General features: G+C 40.3%; 1 protein-coding gene across 1 annotated transcript in view; it reads left to right on the plus strand.

Moving 5' to 3' along the window:
* The first annotated feature begins 566 nt into the window (after positions 1 to 566).
* Positions 567 to 25,627, plus strand: part of NOS1AP (nitric oxide synthase 1 adaptor protein) — a 42,647-nt gene continuing 17,586 nt past the window's right edge. The window contains exons 1-3 of the mRNA XM_063298567.1: positions 567 to 795; positions 14,205 to 14,276; positions 24,725 to 24,817. Coding sequence (XP_063154637.1) covers positions 673 to 795; positions 14,205 to 14,276; positions 24,725 to 24,817 — 288 coding nt within the window. The 5' untranslated portion in view covers positions 567 to 672. The remainder of the gene's footprint in view (positions 796 to 14,204; positions 14,277 to 24,724; positions 24,818 to 25,627) is intronic.

Here is a 25,627-nt window from a genome sequence, read left to right on the forward strand (position 1 = left end):
ATCGCCCTGCCTCTTTCACAGAATTTCGCTGGGGGACCGATGTCTTCTTCCATTTGTGCTTCTCCCGCGAGTTTGAACAATTCCCTCCCCACCGCTGCTGATACTACAGAAACACGTTGAGAAGAGAAAAGAACAGCGTGGCCAGCCCCTCTTCTCCTCGCTCTTCCCGTCTTTTTCCTTTCCACAAAGATCCTTCCAAACACAGCGCTGGTTTCAATTCCCAACAGTTCCCCGCAGCAAGCACCGAGCTCCACCTGACTCGCTTGCTGGAAATGAGTTTGTACGGGGCGGATCGGTAGCCACAGAGAAGAGGTACGACCAGACGCCTCTCCAGTCCCGCCTCCCGCCTGCTTCGCCATTGGATTCTACCAGGAAGGAGAGAGCCCGCCCTCCAGGCTAGGAGGCAGCGGCTTTTCCCCCTCGCCCGGGTTGGCGCATGCCCCAGGAGCGCGCTGCCTTTTCTTCCCGGCAGGTCGTACAGTACTTGGGGCACCTCCGGGAGAAAGCCCAGGCTCCGCCTCCAGCCAGGCTCCGCCCCGCCTCGGGTTCAGGCGGAGGAGGCGGCTAGTGCCGCCGCTGCGGCCGTCGTGCCCTCTAGTCCGTCGCCAGCTTGGAGCGCGGCTCGCCGGGCTCTACGCAGCTTGTCCAGGGAGCCGCTCGCTGTCCTCCGCCATGCCCGTGGGAGCCTCTCCCTCGGTCAGGTCCCGCTACAACCTAGTGGACGACAGGCACGACCTGCGCATCCCGCTGCATAACGACGACGCCTTCCAGCACGGCATCGGCTTCGAGGCCAAGGTAGGGGCCGGCCGGCTGGAGAGGCACCGCCTGATGGGGCCGGACAGGGCGCGCTTGGCAGCCCCTGGGATGCCTCTGAAGAGCGGGGAGGGTTAGAATTGGCGAGCGGAGGAAATCGTGCTTTCGGCGCGTTGAATCCCGGCTCTATTGATCTTGCGGGGCTTCCTCCGCTCCGGTGCTCTGGAGCAGTTTAGGTCGCTCTTCCCTAAGTCGTTCTCGGCACGTGTTTGGGTGCGCCTTTGTGGTCTTCTCATACTTAACACCCGGATCCCGGTACAAAGTTTAGGACAACCTTGGATGAAACGGAGCCTGGTTTGGGCATCGGCTTCCACCGCTCAGCGCCCTCGGGGAGCGAAAACGCCGGTTCCAGGCCGGCGGCGCTGCTGACTAGGTGGGCTCTGGGGGTTGCCTTTCCTGCCAAGCCTGCCGTGGCATCCTTGCGCTGCGTTGGAGTTCTTTTCAGGGGGGTTTCAAGTTGATGTCATTACAGTACAAATGACTTCTGAGGATTGGCCCTCCGAGGGCAAGTCCGGAGATGGGATGAGGCTGTTTTGGAGGGGTCGATGGTTCTGCGAAAGGCGCTTCCAAGGCACCACCCCTTGGTAGCCAGTCTGCCTCGTTGGCTTTTCTAGCCGTTCATTGGTTCACCTTCCTGCTTGCATTCTGGGAATGCAGTTTTCAGGTTAGTTCACACCTGCAGGTACTTCCTCTTTTTAGTGCGCTCAGGTTTAATGTCTGAAGTTTCAGGAACAGGTGCTTTTCAGTGTTGTCTTTATTCAAGGACCCAGTGTTTCAAAGTTCCTGGATTTAAATAAATATGCAGCAGTTATACGGGGACTGTTTTAGGATGTATCATGCAGGGCAATGATAAGGGGCAGTGGACCATGGCTTTTTACCTTACTGTACTTCCAACCTACAAATCCCATGGATACCTTTCAGAGAACTGTCACTGTGCAAGACCACTTTGGTCTTCCAATTAAGCAACTCTTAGATTGGAATTGTACTTCAATCTAATTTAATACTTCAAGTATTAAAATTTGAAGATTTTTTGTTTCTAGGATCACACCAGAATCAGAAAATGACTGGTCTAACATACTCTACAAAGGTATAATGGGGAGAAAATGAAGTAGCTTATTGATTATATCTTTTTCTAATTAATATCTAACTATGATAAGGAACCTGATACAATGCGGTCTCAATTTCTGTGCTCTTATGCTGACTGCTCATTGATTCTTAAAAAATGTATAATTGCGTTCTCCAAAATGCCTGAGATCAACTTTGTTACAAAGCAAGCAAAGCTGACTTCAAAGGCAAATGTTTTGGGAAAACTGCACAATTGCTGGAAACATAGATTGGAGGGGTTGGCTTCTCAGCCTTTAGATATGTCATATTAATTCTCCAATTATCTGTGCAAAATAGACAAACAGAAGGCTTAATGAAAAGAATGTAAGAAAGAAGTAAGCAACTGATGCCAGAAAGAGCACTGAGAAGTGTTGGGTGCCAGGGGCAAATGAATGAGCCAGGAAGTCTAGATAGCAACCGATCACCTGGGTATAAGGTTCATTATAGAGACAACTGTTGTTAGATAGCCTGGAGGAAAAAGTTCTAATATTTTCCCTAGGCTCCTTAAAGGTCGGCTGCCTGCAACAAGGGCATTTGGGCTCTTTGGAATCTGCGTGATACAAACAAGCTCAAAACTGGCTGTTTCATTTAGACTTTGTAATTGTCATGCTATTTATCATCTATGCTAACTATTTCCCAGTTAATAAAAGCAAAGAACTCCTGAATAAAAGTCAGAGTTCATATAAGACAAAATAAGTACATACAATAAACTTTATACAAATATTTAATGTTGTCTTGCACTCTACTGCATTCTACTGCACTCACTGATGGTCTCTTTTCAAGGTTCTTTTTCTTTTAAAGTAAGATTGGGTTAGATATCTAATCACCTGTTCATCTATCCCTGCAATCTATTCTTTTAATTTTTTTAAAAATTGTGAAGAATTCTGACATCATTAACGTGTTTTTAAAAGTCATATTATTTTCCCTGCTTCATCTATAACTACCTATGTCTGAAGCAGTCATTTCTGGTTCAGATGCAGACAAATTTGCTATTTTTACAAGTTCTGGACTTATGAATTAACGGGTGAGTAACTAGGAAACTTGCTAGTTCTAGGATCCAGGTTGTGTTGCTACTAAATTGTATCTTATGGAATAATTTAGTTGGGCACAAGGTATTGCCAGATATGATACCCCTGTCAATAGTGTTCACAGATGGAGGAAAAAAAATAAACCATTGGGGCTTTGCACCCAGTGTAAGAGTTTGGGTCCCCACGGTTCATATCCCTGCACATTGCAGAAGTTTTTCCTTATTCAGTGGGACTGAACCTCATCCAGCCTAATGCTTCCTTTCAGTAAATAGCAGGTGTGACGAAATAATGTATACCACGAAACATGTAGATGTCATTACTGCATGTGCGACTATTTTGATTCTATCAACATCATATTACAAAGATCTTGATCTACCCACCCATATATAAATACCTTTGTGGAATTCATAGGGACATAGCTATTTTGTCATTGTTATTGGAAAAAGGCACCATAAATGACAATGTTTTTGAGCCCATCTTAGGGAGAATGCCCTCCTTGGCATTTGGGCAATGATTTGGATGGACAAATGCTTATTGATGAACACACAAACAATTCACCCAATGAAACAACTGGCTACTTCCTGTTCAGAGCCATCACTTAGTTATCAATATTTAGAAATGAGATTTGGTGAGTTGACATTCTTCTATATATATCAGGGACTACCTTTTGCTATATTTTGGCTATTATTAACTTTAAGGCACCCTTGACAATGCCTTGCACTACTTTGTCTCTATCTTCTCCATGCTTCATCTGGTTTTGAACTGTTGAGCAATTAGTTTTTTGTAGGACAGAACAATAACAAAAAGTATAAAATAAAAATGCATGAGAAGAACTCTGTGATTTCTGGGGCCTAGTGCCAGGAGAGGCCAAGCTTAAAGAGAAGAGAGTCAAATTATGTATCGGAGACAGAGGGAGAGACATGGGTGAGAGGAAAGAGTGTATAAACAGAAGTTGGAGATATCTATGGACTAATGGGAGAGGTTCCTGAAGACAGGATGAGGATGTCAGGATTTAAAAAAAAATTAAAAAATTGCATTAGGAAATCTTTAGCAAGAGACAGTGGCTCATCCGTGTGTGTGTGTGTGTGTGTGTGTGTGTGTACATACAATCAAAACCCAAGATGACATTGCCCCTGTTCTGGTTCCATCTGGCTCTTTAAAATACTGTATCAACTGAAAGATTACAAAGCCTATTACATTTTCTCCTGACCACTGTATGTTGGATATTTCTTGATCAGTATTGTTTGCCTCATCCCTACAACGTAGGATCTCAGTCAATCTGGGTTGAGGGTCTTGGCTTGATGGATAGTAACAATTCCTACAGCAACGTTTCAGTAAACATTTCTGTGAATCTAACTGCACGTTTCCTGCACATACTGTATTCAGACTCAAAATGTAAGAGTCTCAAACAAGTTTCTGAAATCCTGTAAGAAACCAATAAAATAAAGGAGTTTTATAACATTGGGATATTCTTTTTCCTTAGAAAACTTTTCTAGCCCCCAAGGTAATTATTGCTTGCTTTTTTGCAAGATTATTTTAAAGATGGAACATTAGTTGAGTTCTATGTCTCAGTAACTTTTGTATATGACTTCTAAATGTTAATCAAGGTGTCCTAATAAAATAGTTTCCCCCTGTGTTCCAAGTAACCGTTGGAGACTATGTAGGGTGAATTAAGCACAAGCTTAGTTGATGGAGCAGGGAGGGTGGGAAGGAGCAACGATGACGCCTTCTCCACTTCCTTCCATTTCAGAATGTTCCGGGCTGGCAATGAATGATAGCTTCCATTCTATTGCTATGACTGCTCAACAGACAGCTGGTAGTGATAATCCAGTATTTGTATTTGGGTCTATAATTTAAAGGCATTCCTGTTTCTAAATTACAGGGAGGAAGATTGTGAATTAAACACTAAGAACTTGAAGGTGGGGTGTAGCACTGGACCTGGCTGGTTAGGGAGGTTCTGAAATCATGCCAGTTTTTCCCAGAAAGGAGAAGGCAGGTGGAGAGCTTATATTCAGGAGATAACAATTGGTTGGGGAGCCTGATTTTCATCTTTTAAATGGTCGAAGCAGGTGGCTGGTTAACTCAGCAACACACATCCTCTTAAATAATTATACAGCAGGTTTAAAATAAGGTTCTGTTTAGATATTAAAGTTACGGTACAACCAAGTCAAGACTGTGTTGTTGTTGTTGCAAGTCACTGCTTTCCATGTACCATATGTATATGTGTATTTACATGTATAAGAGAGATAAAAGTTTTTTTATGCAGCATGTCGAGGTGCTTCTGTGGAAATGTGTATTTCTGAAAAGGTTGCTGTGTCTCTGGTGAACCAAATGGTCACAATTTGACTAATGTAATGTCCTTCTGATTGTAAATGATTCTGCTTATTTTGTGTATATTTGTTTTCTTCTTAGTCATGTGCAGCTACTTCAGATTACACATTTTGTTCACTTCGCTTGAGTGATTCAGTAGTCCCAGGATGGAAAAGAAAAGAGCTAGCTTGCTCAGTGTCACAGGATAATCTGACTTCTGTTCACTGCAGAATCCCCCCTGCTTCATCCTGTCTTTTTAATCAACATGGCATTTATCTCCAAGGTCATTAAATTACAAACGTAAGTGTAGGGGGAAAGGCAAAGGCGGTACCTCACTTTGGTTACGGCACTGGATTCCTGCTTTATATTTAGATTAATCACTATAATTTTTAGTCCCACTCCTAAGTGTGCTTTGAAGCTAGAGCTACTCAGTATATCCCGTGAATCAAAATCTTGAATGGTAGTAAATTGCAAATATCATTCTTCCTCTCTCATAAACCAGCCACTTTATTAAAATGAGCAAACCAGGTTTCTATTACATTATTCATAGTTATCATATGCATGTTGGCTTCTTATACAAGATGGCAAACTGCATGAAAGTTGGAACAACAATGCCTGTTTTTAATTAGTAAAAGCATCTTCTATAGGAGTTCTGTAGAACTCTGAATGATTACATTAAGCAAATGGAATGAAAAAACTCACCTTAATGGATGCTTTGCTGGCCAAGGGCTACATAAATCAGATGAATGTAGGCTATTTATCTGGTATCCTGGTATTTTATTGTTCAGGTTCAAGCGCTGATTAGGGAGTATTTTGCTGTTTTTCTATTTAAAATATAATGGAGAAGAAAGTTGCAGCAGTAAACTAATTCGATAGAAAGCTAAAATTTGGCCAACGATTGTTAATTATCTGGTGCTCTGTTTTATTTTTAACATTGCCATTTCCTACTTTCCTTCCACTGGTAAATTCAGAAGTAGCTATCATTAAAATACAAAAATAACAGAGAGTAGATACTACAAAACAAAGAAATCTAGCTTGTCAGCAATGCAAAATCTCTATTGATTTAATCTCCCCTTGAATTCTGTTTAAAGACCTGGATTTTCATGTAGTTCCCAAAGTCAATGTATAGCAATGGGCCCTAAGGAGAACATTTCAGAGTTTTAGCATCGCACCTGAAAGGGCCCTGCTCTTTGTTCCCAACAGTTTCTGTGAAGTTTGGAGCAGGATGCCAGAGTCTTTAAAAGTATAAACAAATACCTTGAATCCAGATTTGGTAACTAGTATAAATCACATTTGACAAGCATATGCACTGTCTTGTTCCAGACAGTAGCCTGGGAGTGATGTTTTGCATCACTTGAAATTTCCAAATACATTTTAAGGGCAGCCCTATAGCTTATTACAAACTCATCATTTCTGCAGATGCTTGACTTTAGCTGATCTGACTTCTTTCAAAACAGGCTCTTTTAAAGAGTTATGGAAGGAATATGCTGAGAAATGTCATGGAAATAGCAATTAGAGAATGGAGTATTTATGCCTTCTTCAAAGTGATGCGTGGCCATCCCAAATATAAAAAAGAAAGGCTTCATATTCTATTGTGCACCAAACCTTAGGTGAAGCACTTCAGATAATCTTTGCTTGCCCTTTGTGTTTTACACCTCATAAGTGGTATCATTTAAATGAAGGTTGTTGGGGGAAAAAGTAATGCACTGTGTATCTGTACTTGCATGTATGTGTAGATAGTAATATATATTAAGCCAGATGTGGCAGGCTAAGCATTGAATAGCTTAAATTGTAATCCTGGTATTCTGGAGTTTATCAGATTCCATTCTCCGACTTAATAATAGGAAGTACTTTCACAAGTAACATTTCTGGAAATAGCAATAACTGGTGGTGGTGATAGGTAGACAGGATTGAGGAGCACACCATACCAAGGTGACAGAAATCTAGATTATCTCTAGATGATTGCCAAGAGTTGGATGTAGTTGTCTGGTTTTTTAAAACATATATGGTTCTCCTAAATTCCTATGCTGTTTCGGTCTTCCAGGCTGAGCTGTTCTCTACTACTTTACCACTTCTCTACATGCAGGAGTATGTGCATCTATAAAGACATCCTGGAGGAAAATAAAATTATGTATTTAAGAAAGGCAAGAAATATTTCAGAGAAATAATGTAAAATGCACATAACAACTGCATGCTGGTTCTGCAGAATATTGAATTTTTACATTGCTGTTATCAGTGTTAAACCAAAAATGGTTTCTTATCTTTGTCTAAATTATTTACAATTCTTCAAAAATATAATTATCTATTTGAAGTTAAAATTTATTTTTCCTGTATTCTGCAGAACTGAATATTACTAAATGTTCGATTGTGTATCAAGTGTGTGTAATTAGCTTCTTCTTGTGATTGTTCTAAAGATTGTGATACTCAGATATGAAAAAAGGGTGAAATTGCATTATACTATCCTTTATAGTAATGATATTTTTAAAAACTCTTAGAATTGTTTCTTTGGCAGTTTCTGATCTCTCTATCTTGGATTTGACACATGAATTATCCAAGCCATTCAAAAATTATATGATAAATGAGATGTTATAAAACTCATTTGACTATGGTTTAACCGAAGTGAGTGCAGTGCAATTTAATGACTAAATATTTTTCAAGGAAAATAGTAGAAAAGGGGAGAAGTTGACACTGCTGTTACTACCAATGCTAATTTTATGGTGATATTAGACTTTTGAGTTGGAAAAATGCATCTTAAGTGAGCCTGACAACAGGTTGATACAATAACTGCAGAGAAGAAGCATAGCTATGTGTTCCTAACTATGATGGTGCCAAAATGGTGAAGTCTGGGTCATGACATCATAGAATCTTAGGGTTCGAAGGTACCTTGGAGGTCTTCTAGTCCAACCCCCTGCCCCTGCCCATGATAGAAGCTTTGCCTTTTTGCACATGTTGCAGCATTGTATGCATGTAGGTAAGGGGCAGAGTTTGTGTTGTGGCATGACAATATACATTTTATCCATCCACCTCCCTGCTGCTTCTGTACGGACACCTGTGAATTCAAAAGATAAGTTTGTTTTTCATGTCAAACAATGATTTTCCTTGGGAGAATCAGTTGCAATAGGCTAATATAGGAAACTGACCTACTGATTGTAATGTTAATTCACAGATGTGTTTAGATTTATATATACATATATATCTTGCTTTCAGTATTAGTTGAGCTAGACTGTAATAATAAATTAAGAATCAGAATAATAAGAATGAAAATCAAATCATAGCAATTGTTAAAAAGCAGCACTGAATGGTTGTATTGGTATAATACACCAAACAGTCTGTAGTAAAGTTGGCAAGGGTTACTTTTAATTAAAAATATCCCCAGAATATTTTGGGGTTGAGCCAATCTATCCTGGGTAGTCATGCCATGGAAGCACAGAAAAGACGGTTAACCTCCTCTTCTGGCTGATTTGCACAAAGTGAGTATATAGAGTACTCTTGGAATTTTCTTTGTCTGATTATTTTTTGTTCACACCAGCAAGTGGCTGGGTTAACCTTCCCCAGTTTTGACTGTAGAGACTAGAAAGGTTATGCACTCCCCTTCAAGGAACTGCGTTCATAGGAAGGTTAGATAGTCCTTTGTCTGGGATGCTTAATTTCGATTGCTGCACAAAGCAGGGGATTGGACTTGGTATCTTGAATTGGCCCTTCCAATTCTGTGTTTCTGTGATTTAAGCCATATGGCAGCACTACATACCAAAACCAGAAAATATTAAAAAAATATGAGAGACAGAAAATACTAGAAAAGGCTTACATTTTTCTACAGTATTCTTGCTTCCTGAGGAAAAATTCTGAACTTCAGTGAAACTTAACTAAAGACTCATAAGGCTAAATGAACAATCAGGAAATAAAGCTAAGGTAACATTTTGAAATAGAAATAACTATACTTGCTACAAAACAGCTCATTCCTGTCTCTTGAACTCTAGTATCGAGATAAGTGGGGAAGCTACAGTTTTACACGTTCTTGAAAGGCTTCCACGTAACAGTATATTTAATTACAGTAATCTTTCTTCAAAAGTTATAAATGTGTGAATGACAGCAGCTTTACAGGGATTCATGCACTAGTCTTAACACAGGCATTTCTGACCATAGTCAACATGTGCCTTTTCAGCCATGACATCCATTGCGCTTATGCATGTCTTCTCTCTGGTTCACATCAGTCTTGTTTCTGTCTTTTCTGGCTTCAGGTCCAACTCACTGAACTTTCTCTGCCCAATGATACCATAACTGGGAGGCTCAGCAAATGACCTATTCAGTTCTGTGGTCACAAATAGTTATAAAAACTGAAGGTCAAGGGGAGATGGTTACAATTTTGTCTGGCATTTAACTTGCAGTGTGCTATTTTTGAACATGTGAACAGCAAATACCATTAATCCAGAATGTCAGATTCATAGTTTACTATACCAACCAGCTAGTCCAAGATTATTTGTTGATGTGTTATTCATTTCATTTCATTTTATCATAACCTGTCTTCCTAAAAGCCTTAGGGCAGTTCACATTAACATTTAAATTATTTAAAATACATAAAAACAGTGGAAAATATTGAAATCAACATAAAACCCATATTAAAACCATTTAAAACTACTACTAAGCATTATTAAAAGCAAGGCTGAAAACATACAGTATATCTTTAAAGCTGTCTTGAACTGAGCAGTTTCCACAGCTTAGGGGTGATGAATGAGACTCATTCCATGTTGCCATCAGACAAACTGGTGGTTTCCAAATATTTCTTTTGATCTTAGTGAACAGTGGAGATTCAGCAAAAAAGATGTTCTTTCAACCCAGAGCAAATATATTTAGGTGATAACCAGCACTTTATATTTCATCAATGGGCAATTGTTTAAGAACAGACTTAAATAATTGTTTAAGAATATACTTAATTAGACTCTCTAAGTAGCTTCAGAGATTAATCTGACCACTGTGATTTGAACAAACTGAAGTTTTCAAACCTGATACCAAGATAGCCCCAAGTAAAGCTCACTGTAGTAGCTACAAATGTACTACTAGCTGATACACCGGTGTTTTGAAGTTGTTCTCTTTGTCAGGGTTAAGGTGAAGAAACAATGCTGAGCCAAGAATGAAGCTCTAGTCTTTATTGTTTCTACCACGCAAACAGAATCTTGCCAAACTGAACAAAACTAGCAGGTTCTGAGGGAAAAACTCCAGAAACTCTTTAAGGCGAGTCCTGCCTGACCTTCTTGGCCAGGCGTTCAAGGTCTTTGACTCTGTGAGTGCGTTTCTCCCCCTGGAATGCGCCCCCTGCTTCCTCACCTGCAATCTCCATAACATCACCTTCCCCCTCAGAAACACATTCCATCACACTCTTAAAGGAATAGGCACACAGCTAGTGAAATTTGCCCCTAACCAGAGACTAGACCTGGAACACCAGGATGGGAACAAACCCCTGGAGCTTCCCAAACTGCTTACCTGTTCTTTCTAGGAAGCATGACGCAGTCCGGAACAGGAGAAACCACCCTGTCCTCCTCCCAGTAAGCACTTTTGCCTTGCTTAGATTACCCTTCGGTTGATTAACCCCCATGCAGCATATAGACAAGCATTGGAAAACAATGATGTGAAGAAATAGACTTGGGTGTCATCCTCAGATTAATGACACTTAGCACCAAATCTCATGATGACCTCACAGAGGCGTTTTATGTAGATGTAAAAAAAAAAAATTAAAGAATGGTGCCCTGAGGAACCCCATTTGTCTTTGATAGCATAAGTTATAATTAAATAATAGGGTTACAGTTAAGTCTTATTAACACAATTTAAACATATAGCCCAAAGTTAAATGTTTTTTTTCTTAAACAACATTTTTCTGAGATGAAAAATCATACAAGAGAAATTTATATTTCAGTTCCAAACAATCCAAGATATTGAAAAGAAAATTTGTAAGAGTAATAAATATCTGTTGCTTGCTGTCTCTCTCTCTCTCTCTCACCTTAATATATCTTAAAATATTAATTCAGGCCTGAACCCAAATTAGGGACATTCTGAAAACCTGAAATGAGGATTAGAAGTGAGTGACTTCCCCAATTTAGCAAGTAGTGGACACTTGGAAGCCTGCTTTGGAGTCAGAATATTGGTTCATCCCGCTCAGGATTGTCAGCACTCACTGAAGGCTCATTCATTCACTCCTGATTTCAGAGTCAGGTGTTTCTCAGCCGTATCTGGAGATGTTAGGCGTCAAACCTACAACTATTTGCATACAAAGCACAATATTATTATTATTGCTGCTGCTGCTATCTATTTTTCAAATTTACATTTATATCCCTCCTTTTTGCTTATATAAATATGTGTGCTCTACCACTTCAACCTTATCTCTTTGAAGGGACAGGGAACCTTTATTCTCCCAACTGTTGCAGTGCAAGAAAGTGGTTTTCAGTAATATCTGCTGCTTTTAGATACTATATGTATAATTTTGATTGTAATGAGCTAGAATTAATTTTTGATTTGCCACTATAAAACTCTTAAGCAGGGCTCATGACAATATACAAAGGATTTTCAGATTATTTCTATTTCAGGCATTAGCCAGATCTGCATAGATACTTAATATAACCATGATCAAAATAAATCAGGTATCATACACTGAACCAGAGAGGGACCACACACTTTCCTTGAAATAATGGTGCTTTCAGCTGGAAGTGACATTAAGGAAGTGACATTAAGGAGAAGGAAGAGATGAGATGGGCAAAGCTACTACAAATAGCCTCTGAAGGGCCTGATGGGTGAGTGAACAATGCCTGCCTTATTGTTATTGCTCTCCAGCTTGAGGCAGTGTGAAAACCTTGGAAGGCACTCTTATGCCCAGGATCTTTAGCCTTTTGGATGCTGATCAATGAGGATGGGCCAAAACATACAGGGAATCCTCAACTCATCTTCATGGGGAGCAAGCTAACAGGTTTACAAGCTTGTGACCCAGGTCCTTTCTGGCTTGGATTTGCCCAGAATCATGAGGGAAAGTGATCTTCACTGGTCACATAGTAAGTGCATTCCCTTAAGGTAAGGAAGGATGTTTGGGGGAATAAATCTTTCTGAACATACAAATCTTAGTTGAAATATTGCATAATATACTTCTGAAGTCTTCATTCGACATTTTGAACATTAGTTCATCAGGTAAAAGGTACTGGAATATGTCTTTGTTTTTGTAAAATAATCCTGGCTGCACAACTTTAATCTACAGACAGCAATTTTACAAAGTGGTTGCAGTTGACAAAGGAGTTTCTCAAGTAAGGAAAAAATTGACATAGACTTAATTCTTGCAGCCTTTTAACTCCCCCCAGTCCGATGAAGGGGACATGCAGTTTTTATAGTCTGGGGGAGAGGTGTCCTTTTTACTCATGGACTGGAGTTGAGCACACAACTAAAAACTACACGCCAAATATCTAAGCTGAAGCTTAAGACTTTGATCTGGGCAATGGCTTATCCCATTGGTCTTATACAAAGTGCTGTGAGCAGGACATCTACAGTATTACTTCTTAGAAGAAAGAGAGGGGGACATTCTTCCTCAGCTTGCCCCTTGCTATTTTGTCCTCATTCCTGTTTTCTGTTCTCTTCTTAAATGGAATCCTCTGTTGAATTCACCCAACACCCACTTCATCTTACCAAGTGCCCCTGAATATCCTGCTTCGCTACACAGTGAAGAAATCCTGTATCTTTACAATTCCCAGTGGGTGGAATTATGCTTACTCAGTGGTGATGCCCAGGAAACGTAGGAAATCTTTTGGTGTTTAAATTCAAGAATTCAAGTTTTTGCCAGTGCAGTGGCAGACAAAGCTGAGCTGAGAAGAAGAAGACATAAACATTTCCCTCCCATTTTGCCAATTCTGCAAATTTGATATGGATGTACTTACCTATGTACTTTTTCAGTTTTTTCCTTCCTCTTGACTCACATACTCTTCCTTCATATATGTGTTTTACAATTCAGTCCAAGTCTTTCTCTTTATATGACCAAACTACTCCAATGTCCTTTTGCAGTTTTACGTTCGGTACCCATACATTTTTTACTCTCTCTCTCTCTTTCTCTCCTTATTTCATCACTCACACTTCTTAAGAATCCCATTCCTATTGCATAGAGCCTACTTTTATGTTTCTCCTGAGAAACCCAATTCTCAGTTCCATATAACAAAGTGCAGAAGCAAGCTCTTCTACACAGCCACTTTCACTTATTTTGAGAAACATTTGTTCTTCACAACAGACCATACATCATGACTTCCTTTCTACTAGTATTACTGCTGTTTAAAATACTTTGATACACTTCTAACGTTTAGAATTTTCAGATTCCTGCTCCAAGTTGAGTCATGCAGTCTACTGAACATTATGATATACATGCTGTATGAACGTTCAGAATACAGTTACTGTATAGGTTGCAAAATAAGAATTTTATGGCATATTAAACAGCAAGCATAAACTTTCACAGGTTGCATCCTATTTAAATGCATGTTGTAGCTTCTTCAGTGAATAGGTATCTCTCTCCCACCCCAACCTGGCTCTTTCCAGATACAATGGGAATGCCCTTCCATTCCCAACACCTCTGGAAGCATAGGTATCCAGAGCAAGCCACCTGTGCACAGTGGTGTCACTGTGCAAGCCCTACCCTCACATAATTGTATCCAGATTTCTGGTACAAGTATGTAAGTTGCAGAGTTTGCAACATGCACCCTGTTTTCCCCACCTCTAATGCCACAGATGTTTGTGTCTGGAGGGTACCAGGTTGGAGAAAACTGGTATATGTATTTCCTGGTACAAAGGGGAGTAACAATAAGATATGTTTGGAACAGGAGAAATGTACTTGACATATTTTCTTACAAAACAAGTTTTAGCCATGCATCCTTGTTTAGAATACTTCAGATACTCTGATATTCTGCTCTAACTTTTCTCTTCTTTCTCTTCCTCTAGTATATTGGCAGCTTAGATGTACCTCGGCCAAACAGCAGGGTAGAGATTGTGACTGCTATGAGACGCATCCGGGTAAGTGGTGGCAGTACTGTTCCAGCTTGTTCATAGATCTCTACAACATCCCAAAGAGAGATTGGGGTGCCCGGTTCAAATGTGTACACTTCCCCCTTAAATATTATCACTGTATTCTGAAACAAAATATTCTCCATCCTGTTAATTCCCCCAAATATGGCTTTATTTAGGAGGAGAGTAAATTAATAGCTCCTGTTAGTAACCTCGATCATATGGGTGGAAAATCTAATAGAATATGTCCCTCTGAATCAACATGTGTGATCAGTTTTGAACTCCTTGGGGTATTCATGTATTGCCAGTTGGTGGGTCTGTCCCTCTTGCTTTCTGGATACATATGTATGCATACATGCACACACACACATATTACAGTCTTCCCTTCATCCCAGTCAGAGAGAGGATCTTTTGAAAATCTGGAAGCACAGTGCAGTTATCCTTTGAAAGTTAGAGCCACACTGGCTATCTCTGCATGGCTTGAAAAGGTCAGCCAGCAGGTTGACAAGCTGGGATGGGTGTGATAGATGAAGAGATGGGACTGCTGAGAGGGAAATTACAGCAATGAGAAGGTGGGACTATTAGAAGGCAACAGTTAAAGCAGTTGGATTAACAGGGAAAGGATAGTCATGGCTACAGTCTTTGCACTGCTAATAGCAGCTCCAGAACAGGGCATACCCAGCTGTTGGCTGATCAGTGATGTAAGAGTGAAAAAAGATCAACCCTGGACAGAATGAAATCCCTAGACCGTGGGTCAGTGCAGGGTTCATTTCTATGCCATGTATAAAATTTATATTAATAATAGGTTTGAATATTAATATATCATTGTTGGCATCATTAGTGGGCATATTCTTTACGAAGTAATAATAAGTTGGCTTGTCTCTGCCTGAAGGAGTTTACCATAAGAATTCAGGGCAGAGAGGAGTAGGAGGAGGGAGGAGGTATGAATTAGCAGCGGAAGATTATACATTGCTCCCACAGTTTGACAAAGCAGGTGTGGGGAGAAGCCTTAGAAGACTTTTAATCTGTATTATAAGGAGGCCTAACAGGTCTGCATTTCTAAGTAGTGGCACACTCCCATCAGTATTGAAGGAGGGGTGCTTTGTTCACTGGAAGACTGGAAATTAAGTATTGTTGTATTACTGGTATCTAGATCTCCCCTGTTCTGTCATGTGCTTATGAAGAAAATAATAGAAATGCCACATATTTCTGCCTTAGTTGCTCTGAATTCTTTATTGAGATAAGAGGCAAAAAGGAAGGGGACTGAGATTACAGAACTGAAAGAATCAAAGCAGGAAGCTTAATAGCATAGCAATTTTTTACATGTGGAAAGTCAACAAATTTTTAAAACTTCAGTAAGGTCCTCTCAGTTATTATCAGTTTTATATTATGTGAAGGGTTGGGGGTGGGCAGATGGAAAGGAACAAGTAACTGAATGCAGAACCAAATTTCATGAAGTTACCCAGTGAAAAAAATAAAATAATCTAGCCCAGGTATTGATATTAGGTTGACTGTAGTTTGCTGGATCTTCCTTTACCCTCCTTTAGAAATGGAGATATTTGTCCTCCAGTCATCTGGCACTTCACAGTGGCCTCAAGATTTCTCAAAGGTAGTACATAAGGGATTAGCCAAACGATCAGTGAATTGTTTCAGTACCCTAGGATGAAATTCATCTGGCCTAAGGAAATGTAAGCTAATTCAAAGGAAAATCTTTTTTTTTTAAAGTCCAAGATATACATCTGACTACAGTCAAGAACTACAGCATACATGATAACTTTCCCCAATGTGTGTGTTGCTTCCACTTCCTCAACTAAGAATTAATCTACCTTTCTTTGAAGTGATCCATACTTGTAGCCTCTTATCAGGTGAATTTGGCCATTTGCTGTTCCAGTCCTTCGACTTTTTCTTCAAGGACTGCTTCAAGCTTTCATTAGCTGCAAATATATGCTAGATTGTTTTGAGACAGAAGAAAAGTTAAGCCACTGGTTTCAGTGTTTGACTCTGCTGGTCCATAAAGATGACAATGAAAGTTCACTTTAGTGTTACCTGTGCTATTCAAGTGAGCGTGCCGGTTCAAAATATGTAGACATTTCTTTTAATCAAGAAGTATACTATCTTTCTTGTTATTTAAAATGAATATGAACAGTTACTGGAACCTGCTTTGCATGTTTTAATGGGACAAATCTAAACATCCATGAAACTGTGAACTTCCTTATAGATGATCTCCGGATCAGTAGGTTCTATGTTTTGCAGTCATGCTTAATTGACTGTTACATTGGTTGTGGCAAAAACCTTAAACTAAGCTAGTGTTTCAAGAATATATGGCTAACTATAACTAAATATTCCTATATGACTATTAACTTTTTAAAAAGAGAAGAAAAATTCCCTAGTATATATTTTATACAAAAGAGCAGATCATGGGCCATTTCCTCACTAGTGATTGATGGCATCATCCAACTATTGCTGTCATCGCCATCAACTATTAGTAGTACAGATGTCACCACAGTGATTGCTGTGTGACATTATAGGATGTTTTTAATCAATGTTGTGGAAACGGGATTAACTGTTCTCTGTATATGCCTTGGCAATAATTTCCCCAATCCCCTGTCCTCCTTCCCCAGGTGTCCCTATTCTTCGGAAAAACCACTCATAGAAAAGGACAACCAACTTTCCTGTCTGCTCTGCCCATCAACTTGGCCTTTCTTATTCCTCCTAATGGAATAAGAGAGGGAGGGGGGATCAGAAAGGCAAGTGTGTCATGAGTGCCGTTGAGCTGAAGTCATCAGCGCAATGGCACACATGACAATAGCAAGGAAATAGGAGAAGGGGCTCATGATAAGTAGCCATCAACTCACAACGACTAACGGCCAACAAACAATAACTAAACGGATCACGGAGCACACCCAAGCCATCAGCGCCAATACAACGGAGATCGCCCAGCTGACGGCAATCACCGGATGAATAGAAAACCCGATGATGGGCGATCCCGGAACGCCAGCGGGGCCTCACAACCCCTCACCCACCGGCAGGGCAACGTATTGGACAAAGGGGGGTGACGTGACCGCGAGTGAGGGGGCGCTGACCGGCGCGGGGTATTTAAACCCCGCACCGGCGCGCTCCTGTCACTCTCAGCTTTTTTCTTCCGACGCTGTAACTGCGCTGTGAATAAACCAGAGCCTGATCCATCGAACCAGAGTCTGAGCCTTATTCAGAGGCAGGCAGCGCATGACAAAGTGTCAGCACAAAAACTTGAGCTAATACAGAATTCCTCACTGTAGCAAGAAGCTGCTTGGTTGGGTGTGGGTAGTCACCCGAAGTTGAACTTGAATCAAGGTCATCTTTACTCTTCTATTTTATTTTGTGGTAACATTGAAAAGATAAACTTGGAGCAGGAGAAACTGAATTTATTTAAGCAATGACAGATTAGAAATACCAAATTAATAGAGCATTTAGCAGTAACAGAATGACCATATGCTATGCGCTTTTTAAACAGTGGTAGGAGATGCGCATCCAGAGACTGGAGGGTGTCATTGCCTGGGACAGAAAGTTCCCTCCCCCATTTTTTACTTCACTCAATTGTCTAATAACCCCCCCAAAAGCTGATTTTTGCATGAAAAGGTGTATGTTTCTACCACACACATTGGTTGATTCCTTGAATTACTCTTGCAGTCTTCATGGAACTGTGAAGTTTGCTTATCAGAGACAATAGGGCTATGACTGTATGCAGGTTTATTCTGAGATCTTAAAGCAACATTGTGTACTGAAAAGCTTTCGTGTTTTTTGCTTCAAATTTGCTAGAAATGTGGGCAGAATATCTACTGCCATCTCTACAGCTTTTTATTTCAGAGGAAGTATTAATCTAAACAAGCAATGCATCCTTCCCTTTAGTCTTTGAAGATAACTGTGGGGCCCATTTGTTCACCATAAAAGCACCTTAACACACTGAGTTGCTCCCCCTCCCATCTACATGATCTGAGAAAAGCCTGGCTCTTAATACTGGACAAGCCTAGTCTCTATTTTTTTGCTACTGACTGGAGAAAATGCATTAGCATTTAAGTGGTACTCTGTTCTTGATCATGATTACAACTGAAGCTTCAGCCATGCTGCTTTATCTAGTACAGTATAGATTTCCCTACTGCGTCACTGCCCTCACTACTGCCCGCACTATTACTGGCTCTGTGTCCAGATATTCCCTGACAGCCAGGCCCTTTTTCTTCCAAAGGCTGGATAAGCCATTTCCTCTTTGCTCAGGAATGAGCTTGTTTTGGAGCTGGACGAGGTGCCACTCATGGTATCTGTACAGTTGATGCAATGATGTTTCTGTAATATCACACATTACAGTGGATATTTTGTCAATAGTTCATAAAACTAACTGTGTCTAATGGCAAGTTGAAAGAAGCTGGGACTGAAACTTTTGGTCACTGTCTTGTGACCTCTAGCACTGTAAGGGCCTTCTGTTGGGCTGGCCCTTTTGTGTTGTCAGTGAACCAGGCAGTTGAGGAAATTGGGAGATGTGCCAGATGATAGGCATGGGGACCAGGAAAAGGAAGAAGCATTAGTGGACCATGTTCGGAACAGTGAGCCTAGGAGGGAATAAATCATATGAAACTCAATCTGGAACATTTTGCTGGCTCTGTGTGGAAGAGAGGCCAGACACTGAAAGTACCAGCCTCAAGCCTCTTCTGTATGTACAACAATGCCAGAAGCAGAAAATAAAATGGTGGGTGTCTGCTGGCCAGTGCTTTGTTTCTTTTCTGGTATATTGGTGCTTTGTGATTGACAGCATAGCCACCCTGGCAAAGGTTTTGTGAAAGTGCCCATAATATGCTTCAACATTCCAACTTTATTGGTGGTCTCAAAAGGGTTGGGGACCCCTGAATGTGAGAGACTGAGAGCTGTACCACTATTCCCAGTTCAGTTTTCAGGAGGGCTGTTGGGATTCTCAAGTGACAGGACTTGTAGCACTAGAACCGTTTGGGCTTTTTCCCCTTTCCTTCAAATCAGCTGCTGGTTTGTCTCCATTGAAAACTGAAAAGGACAGGCTGATTTGGTATTCTGCTCATGCTCTTTCACCTGCCTGGTTTTGCCAGTTGGAGCACTTCCCAACTCCTCCATTTCCTGCTCTGCTTTATATTTCTCCCACCTCCCATGGCTTTGCGTGAAGAGTAGCAGCTTGTAGGGAAGGGGAGCCTTTGGCATTTGTCTGGAATGCTTGGAATTGCTGTATGTTGTAACCTTTCACCTTTGCCTGTATTAAGGATTTTGCGATCCACTGCCAAGATGCTCCACACAGTGTTTGAGAATTAACTTGAATTCCATTTGCTAACCCCATTCTAGCAAAACAAAAAACACTAATTTGAAATGCAGTTCACTTCTCCTGATGATGCTCCTCCTCAAGCTCTGCCCTTTCATTTTATCTCACTCTGAAATCTGCCCTAGATTCATTGTCTGCTCCCAGCTTAAAGGCTGCTGCAATGAAGCAGTTAGGCAGAGGGTTGAAATATAAACTTCACATTTATTTTTAGTGTCATATACATTGATAGCAAACTAAATTTTATACCTGTCAGATTCTAAATTCTATACTTTTTTTTGCCAATACATAATGTTCAGTCCACAAGGCTCAGTGGGCATGGATGAACCTCAAGATTTGTACAAATACAAACTATGTTAACAAAACAAAACCCTAAACATGCTCAGCCATAGAAGGCTGAGGGGTTCAAGATTGGCTACCAATGTTACAAGATTGCCCAGATGTCTGTTGATGACTAGCAAATCTGTCTTGATAGAATTTAATCTGAGCTCCCCACCCCAAATCCTCATAGCTTCCAGGCCCCAGAGAATCTACAGATATACTGTACATTTGTTGCACAGTCATCATAACTAGAAATAAAACAGAGAAAAATATGATCCTGGTAAAAGATCTTTAAAAATTACAGTCTCTCATAAGTGTGTTTTACTTCTGAAATGCTCCATTGTTTTCCCCTGTTTATCCCTCTATCACCTTTTACTTTCCTTATTGGGTTTTGAAAAATCAGTGAAAGTACTATAGAGAGTCTAAGCACTTTGACACATACAGGTTTTTGGGAAGATAATATTTTGCTACACTGGGTATTTTGAGCCCACCAAAGCAGACATTCTGAACATTTATAGGGATTCTGAATTTTATGAAGCTCAACAGAATGCTCCATCTCCTGGTGTGGTTCTGCTACAAATAATGTCTTCACCCCCAATTCCCTCAGGGAAGAGCCAGATATCAAAGATATTCTAGTTGGTTGTTAGCTTCCTGTTCCTTATTTGCATGAAGTACCAGCTAGATGGCAGCACCTAACCAACCTTGGCTGATCTTGAAAAGCCAAAAAGGGTTGGATCTGATTAATAGTTGGGAAGAGAAAAGGAAATTCCAGGGCCTACTTTGTAAGCTAAACTAGGAAGTTGAAAAACTGTCAAAGACGAACAAAATAACAAACCTCTTTGGAACTGTTGACAAGAAAATTATATGTACCCATACCATTTTATTATTTATTGGTGTAAAAGTTCAAAAAAGCACTCAGTGAATATGGATTTAAAGCCTGCACTAAAAATTATGTATATTATATTTCATGTCATATCAGTTGAATCTGAGACTATTCTAAACAACAAATGTGTTTCAAAAGAATAACAATAATAATAGCAATAGTAGAATCAATAATATACTTGAATCAAATTCCTAAGGCACTTCTCTTAATGAGTTGGCCTGGAAAGGCAGGATAAAGTAGCTCCAAAGCACTAGAAGTCACAAGAAAGCCAAAACGCAAGTTCTGTCTTCTAAAATAAAAGAACATCTCAGGATGGAAGTGGCAATGAAGCATTAACCTTATGTAGGCATGGTAAATACATCCCAGAAGAGAGCTTATCTGATGTGTTTCAATCTTCTTTATGGTACTGGGGGAGAAAAACACATTATGGAGAGCCCTCCTGAACTTCAGGTCTTGCAACAATTCATGAGGCATCAGACTTTCAGAATGGAGTCATTAAAGTGAACAGTGGAAGCAGTTCTGTCAGATGATTAATAATTTCCTTTCTAGGTTCAAAGGATGCACAACAAGGTAATCCCCTTGTTCCAGCCAAGGGGAATGTGACTGAGAGAGCCAATCAGGGTATGATGACTACAGGCACCAATTTCACAGGGTAGGAACCCATTTCCAGAATGGGTCAGTGTAGGAAACATCATCACAGTACAAGTACTGCTAGCCAAACAACTGGAATAGAGAGAAGCATGACTGGACTTGAAAGCACTATCAAACTAAAGTGATGGGGTTCTCTGCCCCAGTGGAGATGAGAGAAGAACAACTGTGGCAAGAGAAGAAGAGGACACCTTCTCTCATCACACCTGTGGCATCTACTAAAACATAGTAGTCTGCCTCAAGTACTGTACACCGACCTAGAGTAGCTACAACTATGTGCCTGGAAATTGAGCAAAATTAATTTCTGAACATTTGCATATATCTTGCACGTTCTGCAGTGGAGATCATCTCGGCCCCAAGATAACTGGCCACTGCTATGTTCTGTCAATTGATTTGGTGTGCTGTTAAATGGTGGTACAAAAGATAGAAATTCGTGGCACCAGTCCCTGGACTATTGGGCTTCCTACAGGCAGGGGTTAGCAGCAAGTATTTTCTATAGACGGGCAGTCAATTTAGCCTCTGTTCTCCTGAACATGCTAAGGGGATTCCTTTCAGGTTACCCTCATGTGCCCAATGTCCTTAATCGTTGTTCCATCCCTTATCTGCTGTGATTCACTGGTTCTTTTGGGTGGACTTGGCATTGGTACTTGGGCCATAATGATGACCCCTTTGATCTCTTAGATGTCTTTCTGTTCACATTCTTACCTGGTAAACAACCTTTATTGTTTGCAGCTCTAACATCAGGTTGGGGAGTTCTATGCATTAAGGGCATTCTATGCATTTTCTACCAGTCAAACTGGTTCTAAGATCAGGTCCTGCCAGCCTTCCCAGATAGACCAGACAGGAAACACGACCAAATGAGTTAATTCTACTTTATTGTAAGGCTACACTAACAGAATGTTGCAAGTCTGAAAGTACAAATCTCCCACTGTCTACTTTACAGCCTGAGAAGTTAGGGAGGGTTAGAGTTAGGGCCTCTTTCTACACCCATTATGTAGCTGTGGGCTATGCCCTTTCTTATCTGACCATTCCCTAGGTAGCATTTCTTCACCCCATCTTTCAGGGTCTTTCTCACATACCATTACAGGTCTCTTCTTCATGCCCAAGGTCAATTCCAAACTCTGAGAGATTGTGCTTGCTAACTCTGTTTCCCGTATGTTTGAATGAATACATAATCTAGCCTTCGCACTTTGGAAATGTGGAAAACTTTCTCTTTTATTTTGACAGTCAATGTTTGTTTGCATTTTCTCAACTCTTATCCTGTCGGATAATCTTAGCCACTGCTTTCTATTGAGAAGTTGTGTATATTTTATCTCTGCCTTTTTACAGACCAAAGGCACATGAAATACTGCTTTTGTTGATTATTTGAACAATCTGTTAGTAAATTCCTGTAATGATATATGGGAATGATCTTGGGAGACAGGAGGAAGAGCTGCAGGCTAGACAACCATAATGCAAAAGACATCTCAACCCACAGAAGCAGAGGGGGCATGGGAAGCGTTTCAGAAAGGACTTTCCCTAGTTTTCTGGAGAGTAAAAATAAAGGAAGGGAGAAATACTTTCAGACTTGTGAGTTTCTTTTAATGTAACCCTACAATAAATGAAATGCTTCCCATGCCCCTCTGCTTCTGTGGGCTGAGATATCTTTTGCATGATGGTTGTCTAGTCTGCAGCTCTTCATCCTGTCTCTCAAGGTCATTCCCACATACCATTACATCCTGTCAGATGGGTCATTGTCAGTCCATTGAGGTAGTTCAGGTCAGGAAGCAGACTCCATAAGAAATACAGGAACTCTCCTTTATTGACATTATAGCCTATATAACAGAATCTTGAAAGCCTGAGAGCATTTCCCCTTCTCTCCTTCTTATACTAAAGAAAGTCAAAGCAGGGCAACTTTAAGTTTCTTTCTCATGCTATCTTGTCTTCCTGGGCTTAATTCATGTTTTGCAAATGACCTTTGCGTTCCTTTTCCAAGTCAGTTGCATGGTTGTTACAGTTCTTGAGAAGGGGAAAGGGAGTCATCTATTGTGTGAGCGTGTTTCACTGGAGGTGAATATCTCTCCTCTTATATACCGTTTCATTGGTTAAATTATATTTGAATATTTTATCATCAATGCTTAGTATAGCAGTAGGTCCTGTTGCTGATTTCCTTCAGCTGGAGTTATAGCGTTAGCTAGACACAGACAGGCAGGGAGAAGTGTGGATCAACAATATGCATCATATGGACTGTTGGGCGCACCGTTGATTTAATCCACACTTCCATTGTTTCTTAGTGGCCTATGCAGACATGGGTGCCCCATGTTCTGAGATGTTTTTTTTAAAAGAAGGGGCTAACATCACTTGCAAGTCTGAAAGTATTTCTCTCCTCCTCTCCTTTTACTCTCTAGACGTGTGTGTGTGTAGGTGTGTGCGTATGCATAATGTGGACATGTACAGCATTTGTGGGGACTTTAAATATTACAAGGGCTTGGAGTTGTTATAACTAGCCAGGTACTAAGCTGAAACTGTCTATCTCTTATTTTAAACTAATCAGATAGAAGCTAAATCACTCATGAGGCAAACGGAGTTAAATCTGTCAAACCTCCTGAATAATCACTCTGACCTTCTGCCTTACTTGTCCCTTTTCTCTGTAGTGCTTGCAATGGTATCTTGGTGATGCACTGTAGTAGTTGACTTGCAATGCTTTCTTCTGATACTCTTCATATAAAGGAGAGCATTTCAACAGATCCACTGGCTTTGTTACTCATGTTGTGCAGCAGTTTTAAGATGTTGCTTGAGTGTTTCCGCTGCTGCTTCCTGCTCTCTTTCTAAAGGGAGAGTTGAAAAAACTGCATTCCAGCTGGTACTTTGTAGCAAAAGAAAATGGTGGCTAGGAGAGGCAAAACAGCAAAGCCACCTCTCCAAAGACTGGTGGCAAACTGCAGTGTCAGCAGGGAGTACGGAAGTTGCAGGAAATGGCCAAGGGCAGGATTCCTGCCAATGGGAAACTTCCCACAAAACTCTTGTTCAGCCTTTTCTTTGGGGCAGTAACTGAGCTGAATTGAATTGGATCAGCTTGCAAAGACTCCATAAGCCCAACTGCATTACAAAGACCCAGAAATGTAGCACCGCTTGCAGATCATTTGTTGCAGAAGGGGGCTGGGTGCCTTAATTATTAAGTGGCTACAAGGGGGACAGCAGCAGTTGTGAAAAAATGAGGTGGTCCTCAGAGGCCCAGCATGTGTTGGCATGTCCTATACTTTGCTGAACTTTGCTGAAAGGGGCTTACTGACACCTGTGTTTTGCTCCTGACAGTATGAGTTCAAGGCCAAAAGTATAAAGAAGAAGAAAGTGAATCTGTTGGTATCTGTAGATGGTGTGAAAGTGGTGCTGAAGAAGAAGAAGAAGGTAAATTCTTGATTTCTAAGACCTTTGCCCTGCAGTACAGTTAGAATTCCTTTTTGTAAATTAGAAGGAGACTTAACTGATGATGATGAAGATGGTGATGATTGGGTGGATAAACAACAAAACGAAATGTCATAAAACAAATAAATTAATATATTCCAATACATCATTAGAAACTTATAATATTATGACTTATTTCATATCCATACTCTAATCAAAATATTTCTGTTAAGCTTTCAGCTCAAAAAAAATACTTGGTTAACATTGTTCAAATCATCAAGAGCAATTATAAGTAATAAATAATGCATTCCACTAATACTTTAAATTAAGTTAAAATATGAGTTCCAGAAACCAAATTTTGGATGCAGCACAATTCCATGTATGAGATTATAATTCAAGAATGGTTTCCAATTTGAGCTGTATTCCGTGTCAGATATACTTTTTAAAACAAAGTTATTTTACACAATGACGCATTTTCCAAAGTTTAGTTAACCATTCTTCCAAAGAGAGAATCAAATGTCTTTTCCAATAAAAGGCATGTAAAATCCTTGCAGCTGTTAACATATGCCATGCCAATTTAGTATATTTTGAAGGGATGTATGGAATGGTAAAATGGAATAATATTGCTGGTTATTATTTGAGATGTACTGGTGTCCTTTGCAAGAGACTCAGATGTTGTTCCAAGGTATTAGAGGGAAGAGGGGTGTGAGGGAGAAGATTCAGGGAGGTAAGATGGGCCAATGAGTTTTATCACCACCACAAACCCTGTCTTATCATTTCATTGCTTGTTGTGAGATTATTGTATGACAATTT

This window comes from Candoia aspera, chromosome 3 (genome assembly GCF_035149785.1).
Source record: "Candoia aspera isolate rCanAsp1 chromosome 3, rCanAsp1.hap2, whole genome shotgun sequence".
Lineage (NCBI taxonomy): Eukaryota > Metazoa > Chordata > Lepidosauria > Squamata > Boidae > Candoia > Candoia aspera.